This window comes from Mycetomoellerius zeteki, unplaced genomic scaffold (genome assembly GCF_001594055.1).
Source record: "Mycetomoellerius zeteki isolate Tzet28-1 unplaced genomic scaffold, Tzet1.0 scaffold93, whole genome shotgun sequence".
Classification (NCBI taxonomy): Eukaryota; Metazoa; Arthropoda; class Insecta; order Hymenoptera; family Formicidae; genus Mycetomoellerius; species Mycetomoellerius zeteki.
The window spans coordinates 1092637-1101189 of record NW_017257968.1 but is presented as its reverse complement, the minus strand read 5'-3'; the positions used below and the strand labels follow the sequence as shown (position 1 = coordinate 1101189).

The 8553-nt window shown below is 32.1% G+C and overlaps 2 protein-coding genes across 8 annotated transcripts in view; one reads left to right on the top strand and one right to left on the bottom strand.

Annotated features, from left to right (window-relative positions):
• LOC108730523 (phytanoyl-CoA dioxygenase, peroxisomal) overlaps positions 1-2782 on the top strand; it is a 57653-nt gene extending 54871 nt beyond the window's left edge. For all 7 annotated transcript variants that reach the window (XM_018460279.1, XM_018460277.1, XM_018460282.1 and 4 more), the window contains 5 exons: positions 760-964; positions 1692-1928; positions 2006-2210; positions 2292-2456; positions 2549-2782. In XM_018460279.1, the coding sequence (XP_018315781.1) occupies positions 825-964; positions 1692-1928; positions 2006-2210; positions 2292-2456; positions 2549-2686 (885 nt within the window). In that variant the 5' untranslated portion in view covers positions 760-824 and the 3' untranslated portion in view covers positions 2687-2782. The remainder of the gene's footprint in view (positions 1-759; positions 965-1691; positions 1929-2005; positions 2211-2291; positions 2457-2548) is intronic.
• Positions 2783-2845: 63 nt separating this feature from the next.
• On the bottom strand, positions 2846-4876 carry LOC108730499 (UPF0454 protein C12orf49 homolog). Its single transcript, XM_018460229.1, has 4 exons — positions 4350-4876; positions 4012-4239; positions 3545-3757; positions 2846-3220 (listed from the first exon to the last, which is right to left on the bottom strand). The coding sequence occupies exons 1-4, from the start codon at positions 4458-4460 to the stop codon at positions 2897-2899; spliced, it is 876 nt and encodes a 291-aa protein (XP_018315731.1). The 5' UTR covers positions 4461-4876; the 3' UTR covers positions 2846-2896.
• Positions 4877-8553: the final 3677 nt, after the last annotated feature.

The window sequence follows — 8553 nt, the reverse complement described above, 5'->3', positions numbered from 1 at the left end:
CGACGCGCTGCAGAATCTAACAATATTAAAGACATTGAGAGAGAGAGAGAGAGAGAGAGATCGTAACGTTCCTTCCAGTTCTTTCAAATTCTACCAATTTTCTACAAGTTCATTTCAGAAAATACCGATTTACTCTTTTTGTCCGCCCGAAGTCGACGGTGGGATTCCAAAATTTGCTTTATTCTTGTAGAAGTATACGATCGAAACAAAGCATATAGTGTAATTTAAAATAAAAGAAAATTTTCTAAACTATATATGTGCGTCATCACGTAAAAAAATCTATGGTCAAATTTTTATTCAAGTAGAACGTAAAAAGATCTTACTGTTTTAAAATAGCTCGATTGTTATGCGAATGTTTATTAAAGCCGCTGCGTAACATTCTCTCAACGATGAATATTCTTAAAGTGAAAATTGCGAGAGAGACCAGGATGAAACGATACCTTTTCGCGCTATATATTCGTTAAATTTAGACAATTTATAAAAGTTCCGGAGAATACGTGATATGACGAAACAAATTTGAATAGTTTCATAAACAGATACAGACTCTTGTCTCGCGAATCGATAATCATCAATGATAATACAAATGTGAATGGCACATTTCTCTTCTTTCTTACACATACATTCTTTTTTTAATAAATTAAAGACTTGTTTAAAAAAAATCTTTCGTGTGCTATATTTTTAGCAAACATTTTGTTAATTAATAGTCGATCTTACGAAAAATCTGATTTTTTTTAACCAAACAAATTTTGTTTATTTCAGAATAGAGATAACACAGAAGACTAGCAGAGTGGATTTTAGAAGCACCGAATAAGAAAAATTCAATAATGTCTTCATTAAATTTGCGCTACACGAGAGACATTCTCAATCGTCTTACGATGAAACAAAGGCTGTTTTACGAGAAGAATGGTTATCTAGTATTTCCCCGCTTCATACCGCAAAACGTGCTCGATAAATGTCATAAAAGGTATATTTAACTTGTAAAAAAATAAGCGTATCGAATATCCAATGCCATTTCTGTTTGAGTGTTTCAAGCGAATTTCTGAAAATCTAAAAGTTTTGTACGATTACTTTATATGAAGGAAACATTCCACGTATGTCAAATATATATACATGTAAAAGTTGCTCGCTCTCCTGTTTTAATCACTGTGAAACGTATAAAATGTGTTTATTCAACGCATACAGATATGCAGATGCGCGGGTATTAAAGTCTTTAAAGTAAAAATTATTGCGGAGACATTAATTGAAATAATCTTGTGGACGGTCCACACTATGAGTAGCTCGATAATCTAGCAATGTTATTGAAATGTTCAATGTTTCAGTAAATTTGCTGACTGATATTAACGTGTGCGCAAATACTACGACCAGCTATAATGTTACAGATGACCGATTATTCAATATGGATTATCTGAAATGTCGGCATACAATAAATTGCAGATACGAACTTTGTTTTTACGGGTATCGATCACGTGTGTTAATTTCAATAGCTAATTAATGGTATCGAAATTTTTGCATGTCGGAAAAGGATTAAAGGATCTGTATTAAAAGCTGTAATATATCCAACTGTAATATATGCAGCGCATCCAAGAGACATGTTAAAAATGTCCAGAGGACATTTACGTCGGATCCTCTGATAAAGTGTACTATTTGGGATGTATGAGTACTCACAAATAAAGTTTTCTTTTATTTCCCAGATATAATGAAATCGCCGAAGGCAAGCCACGGCAAGATATGATGATAGTAATGTACGATGTGAAGGACAAAAAAGCGCTAACTAAAATACAGGATATGCATACGGATTCGGTATTCCGTCAATATACCGAGCACGAGAAAATTCTTGATATAATCGAGTGTTTTACGGGACCAAACATCATGGCGATACATAGTATGCTCATCGTAAAGCCACCTGATAGCGGATTTGGAAGTTCAAGGTAATCATTAAAAATCTTAAAATACTGCCAGTATTATTTAATGCAACATGGCTAAAGAACAGGATGTATTCTTTTAGACATCCACCGCATCAAGATCTGTACTACTTCCCATTACGACCAGCCGATCGTATAGTAGCTGCATGGACAGCCATGGAACCCTGCAATAGTGAAAACGGATGTCTCTATGTAGCACCTGGATCACATACTTTAGGGAACTTGTATCCGCATGGTTATCCTCCAAAGTCGGAAGGAGTGATGAACAAGTTTTATCATGGCATACACGTAAGATATCTCCTCAATACATCTTTTTATCGAAATATTACTTTTGCATATTGTTGCTTAATTAACATTTTTATTATGTAGCAATTACCTTCGATGCTCAACAATTGGATAAATCTTGAGATGCAACCCGGCGACACAGTATTCTTTCATCCGTTACTCATTCACGGATCTGGCATTAATAAATCCAAGAGAACGAGAATGGCGATTTCCTGTCATTATGCAGCAGCAGATTGTACTATTGTCGATGTACGTAGAGAACAATTGCCAGTTTATTATCGCGAATGAATAACAAAAATACAAATCTGAAAAATGTAACGAATAAAATGTCTTTGCAATAGGATGATCCGGTTCAGGAAACCATCAGGAGCGAGATTTTAGAGCTGTTGAAGAAAAGGCATCCCGATATGGAGATACAATACGCAGACGTATGGCGCTATAAATCCTCGCTCGTGCGCGGTATTCGTTCCTCTTACTAAAAACGTTTAACTATAGGCCCGTTCTTTTTGACTGAACTCTCTTGCACCAATTCATCTTTCTTCTTTTTCTCTCCAGGAGAAAAGAAGAGGAAGAAAGATGAAATGGTACAAAAGTTCAGCCAAAAAGAACAGGCCTTATATAATATTAATCGAGAGGAATTTATTTTCTACAAGGCTATTATTCTACGATGAAATAATAATTAGATAACGTTAGCATAAAACCGTAGATAATATAGGATCGGATAAATAGGAGTAAGATTCGGAAGAGGGAAAAAGTAACATCACCACAGAAGAAGAAGTAATGACAACGGCGGGACTGTCGCCGTTATTATTTAATGAATTAATATTGCGCCGATATCGTTGTGGAATATAACAGTGCTTCGCGAGGGGATCCTTGTAAGTGTTGTCGCGTCGCACACTAGAACTTGAAGTGCGACAAGCGGCCAGACAAATCTGGAAGTGAACAGCCGTTCTCCCTACATTTTTTTGTACTTTCAAAGAGCCTGATGATAAGTCCTTCCGACCTCTTATTTGCTATAATAAATTTAAGTCATGATAAAATATATAAATAGCGATTTTCTCTTGTATATTTTATATGATTTGTAATATATATTTTATATGATTTGAGTGCTTTAATTTATATATTTAATACGCATTTATCATTTCTGAAATTAATTCATTTAAATGAATTTACAATAGTTCAACATCTTAACGTTCTGACCGTTATGGCGCTTCTTAATTTAAAATTATTATGTTTAACATTAGCGGTCTTTCAATCTTATTATTGTTTATATATTTAATATTCATATATTTAATATTATAAAGAAAAGTAGTATTATAGACTCAATAAAAACTCACCTTGTCTGGGTGTAAACAACAGGAAACGCAATACTCATAAATAGTACAGCACCCTTGAGGATTGCATGTTTTGCAACTATACTTTTCTCTCGTAGTCATAAACGATTCTTCATTTTTTTGAGACTGTTTCTGCTCTATCGCACAACATCCATTCGATTGCACTTCATGTCTCGAACATACTACACCATGATCATCAACTATCAAGCCTCTTCCCTGAGAAAATATGAGATGCTCATCAAAATAAACAGAATGAAGTACACTTCGAATGCCACTGTATAATTTTGACTGTATAACTTTACAAGATTTGTCCTTAAAGTCTTTTTTATAACATATTAATATGCTACTTAATTGTATTAATTCTTTATTTAAAAATTCATAAAATTATTTTCAAAAAACAGTGAATAGACGGTGTCTAACTGCAAATTAACTCATATTTGGGCAATCATTGTATTAATACAAATGCTCACTTGAATGGAATTACGACAAGACTGATTATAAGCGTCGCTTTCATTTAAATTAGATGCATCTATATTTCCTGCGTTATCACCAGCTACTTGATCCAGTATTTCTATCTGCCACAGTGGAGACTTATCGGATGCTCTTAGATCTTCTAGCAGGTTATCATCGGGTATCATGTCTTCATTAATCATCATAGGATCCATATCAAAATTGTTGTCTAGATTCGGTAGCCCTTTCTGTAAAGAAAATGACAAAACCTTCTGTAATAAAAGTTACAATAATATCCACGCAGATTCGCAGTCAGATTATTAACATAATTTTACTTTAATGATATAAATATACCTGCCTTTTCATTGCGGAGTAACGAAAAGGCACAATATGTCAATGACAGAGCGAAGATGAGTCCAAGAACGAGACGTCGTCTAAGTAATCTGATCAAACTCATGCAGCTTAGCATCCTTCCTCCGCTCCGCTTATACGCTTGCCCTCACCAAAACAGCTTCAAATTCTCTGGACATAATACTTGTAGGACGATCATTGTTCCGTGCGCGACCGTGAGAAGAATCCGTGGTAAGGGCATTCGACATCGAAGTGATTGCAAATTCGCAGAGATCAATTCGTGGAGGTTAGACTTGTTATTGTCATCAAAAGTTTGCGAAGCACTATAAATATTATTTTGCCGAGCGCATGAACGTTGTCAGTTTTTCATTATCACGAGGATGAGCGGAATGACTTCGATTGTCGTCTCGTTGATAGAACGAATTTCATTAATTACGAAATGCAAATGAAACAATGCGAAACGAACACGCGGTAATATATGATATGACTGACTTGCTCATTGAGTTTTTTGACTTACCGAACAATCCGTGCCTATTCCGAAGTATTAAAGTAGATGTCGTCACTTTTATGTATAATTACCGACGATAATTGTAGAGAAAAACAATTGTAACTTTGCAGCAATAATATATAAGACATAGCATTAAAAGTCTGTATACCAATTTATAGAACATTTATATACTAAAAAATCATCAATTTAATGATATATTATCCAAATATTTATGTTATAATCGCAATTTATATCAATTGTCGATAATGTCAGCGTTCTTCAATTACCTCCGGACTCTCGGATCCTTTTTGTATGGACGAAAATATGTCCAGGGTTGACGGTCTTTAATAGTATCTCGTCGGTGATATAATTTTTATGCTTTTCTTTTATCGACTTTTAACGAACGAATAAACAACAGATGAGTTCAGGGAACACAACGGTCGTGTTCGTTGAATATAGATCACAATGGATTATATCCAAGCAGAACAACAAGTCATAATATCGAAATGATGTAAAAATGATAAAAAATATCATTTACGATTCATTTTAACGTCATTTTGACGTCATTTTGACGTTACATTTTACTGTGACTTGTTTGCTTGGTTATAGCCGAAGGGAACAACCGTAGGCTTTTATATTTTTTCAACATACAAAATTTTTTTTTCACCGATGAAGGATGATGGGTTTCATTTCAAAGCTATTAACTTTTTTATTTTCCAATACATAAAAAAAAACTTTTTTTTTACTGAAAAAGACTGGATGATAGTAGGCTTCACTTTGAAGCTATTTTATTCTGAAAAATATATGATATATCCCTAAATTTTATTTCATTTATTTCACGCTCGCTTATCTAATGTATTACGTTTAGATTGGATTCTAAAAACAAATAGCAATTAGCAGAAGTACATTCATGCACTGAAAACAAATAGTCGATTTTAATAAATATTTAATACAATACTGCCAATTAAATATTTATTAAATATAAAGATATATTTATTTGATACAAGAAACATTAATTTGATTTAACAATCATTCTTTTTACTGAACAAATATTTATTTTACTGTAAGTAAATATTTAGTTGGCTGTATTGGACTAGATATTTATTAAAATTGACTATATTTTTTTCTCAGTGTGTATATATGTACCTTTGTAGTAAGTTACGTCATTTTGTCGCTATTTTGACATAAGCTTGCTACTAGTGTATGTATAATATACTATATTATATTTAAATGAGTTTCAATGAGAAACTAAAAGCAAAGCTGTATATAGTAACCAATTATATTAAAAAAATCACAACATGTTTATTAATAATAAATTGCTTTTTCCATTGATTTTTTCGGTGAGCTGCTTTTTCTATTGCCAATGACTGCGTTCAGTAGAGAAAACTAATCAGTTAGCGCTTACAAGGGAACCTCTCGAGGTGTCAAATTCTGATTTTAATGAAACTTTGTGGACTTGTAGCTTACATAAAGAAATGAATTTATCAGTTGGTGCGGAAAAACGATTTGAAGGGGTGAAATTACCCCTTACGTGTACAGCGGTTTTCAGCTTTTTTCGTTATATCTCGAAAACTATTCGAGATATAAAAAAATGTTTTATACAAAAGTTTTACAACAAAATTAGCTGTATTCGTTCGCGTTTTGGAGAAAGCTGAAAATCGCTTCACACATGAGGCCTGATTTTACCCTTCAAACTCTATGTTGGCAACAATTTTCAGAACTTTTTAAAAAAATTATTATTTTAAAAAATATTTATGATAGAGGTCATTTTATTATAAAGCTATTTCTAAGTAAATGTCTATCCCAAGAAAATGATAAAATGCTATCATTTCCACATCACCTATCAAGTAGATAGCATGGTGCGCTTTTTTTATAGTAGTTTCTCCAGTAGGCTTATTCTACTCTAATTTTTTTACGCACGAATTATTCCAAATGCCGTCATTCCTCCCTTGACTACTTTGGAACATTTAAAAAATGTGTTAAAAAAGATATATTATTATTATTACATAAAAATTATCTTGTATCTTATATCTCATGTACATTATACTTGATATAAAAATGACGCTGTCATGTTAATTAATTATTTATATCAATTAATTAACGGGACAGTAGCGTTATTTTTATATCACATATGATGTACGTGCTTGATTAATATTATTAATTAACGGAACAGTAGCGTCATTTTTATATCACATATGATGTATGTACTTGATTAATATTATTAATTAACGTGATAGGAGCGTCATTTTTATATCAAGTATAATGTTGCTACCAGTGTATGTATAAATATATTATATTTAAATGAGTTTCAGTGAGAAACTAAAAGCAAAGCTATATATAGTAACCAATTATATTAAAAAATTACAACATGTTTATTAATAGTAAATTGCTTTTTCGGTTGATCTTTTCGATGAGCTGCTTTTTCTATTGCCAATGACTGCGTTCAGCAGAGAAAACTAATCAGTTAGCGCTTAGTGATTCTTTAATATGATTCGTTCTTGTCTTTAGTTCTTCACTGAATCTAAATGTAGGAACCAATTATATTAAAGAATTACTAAGCGCTAACTGATTAATTTTTTCTACTGAATGCAGCCATTGACTGCGTTGACAAAAATAGCAGATTCGGAACTGTAAGATTTTTTATTATATAATTGGTTTCCAGGCAGCGCCTGACGTGATTTTCATGTTGATAAATGGTGATTACTGATCTAGACGTTATATTCCCAATAATTGATGTTTAAAAGACGTGATCACGTCTTTTAGACGTCTCTAAATTGACATTATTATGTCAAAATACTCGAGTATTCTGACATTTGGAAACACAATAGTGTCTCGACGCTAACAAAGGAACATCTCGAGGTGACAAATTCTGATTTTAATGAAACTTCGTGAACTTGTAGCTTACATAGAGATGAATTTAGAAAATATCAGTTGCGGCCCAAAAACGGTTTGAAGGGGTGAAATCACCCCTAACGTATATAGCGGTGTTCAGCTTTTTCCGTTATATCTCGAAAAATATTTGAGATATAAAAAAATATTTTATACAAAAGTTTTACAACAAAATCATCTGTATTCATTCGCGTTTTTAGAACAATTATTTACCAATTTTTTGTCAAAATTTTCGAAAAAAAATTGTTAAATAATTATTCTAAAAAATATCATTGACGTGAGTAAATAGAGGTAATTTTATTGTAAAACTTTTGTATAAAACATTTTTTTATACACTTGAATTATTCGTTATTCTTGCTAATTATGCCTTATACTGAAATTATTGCAAGAACTTTGTGATTTATATAGTAATTTCAAGTGACTAATAATCAAGTGACTAATAATCAAGGACTAATAATAGATAAGATGTTTTTCAAGCATGTATATCACATATGATGTACGTGCTTGATTAATAATATTAATCAAGCGACAATAGCGTCATTTTTATATCACATATGATGTACGTGCTTGATTAATATTATTAATCGCTTGATTAATAATATTAATGTAAGCCAAGCGCATAATAATGTCAATTTAGAGACGTCTTTGATACGCTTTTAATAAGTTTTTAGTCAACTATTTGAAATGTTACTGTGCCATTATTATAATGCTATTTTACGTCACCTTATTATTTGCAGCGTTATTAATATGTCATTTGACACGTTACTTCTCCAGGATGCATATGATTCGAGTTTATATTTTAAAGTAAGAGGCTCTTATATTTTTCTCACATCGA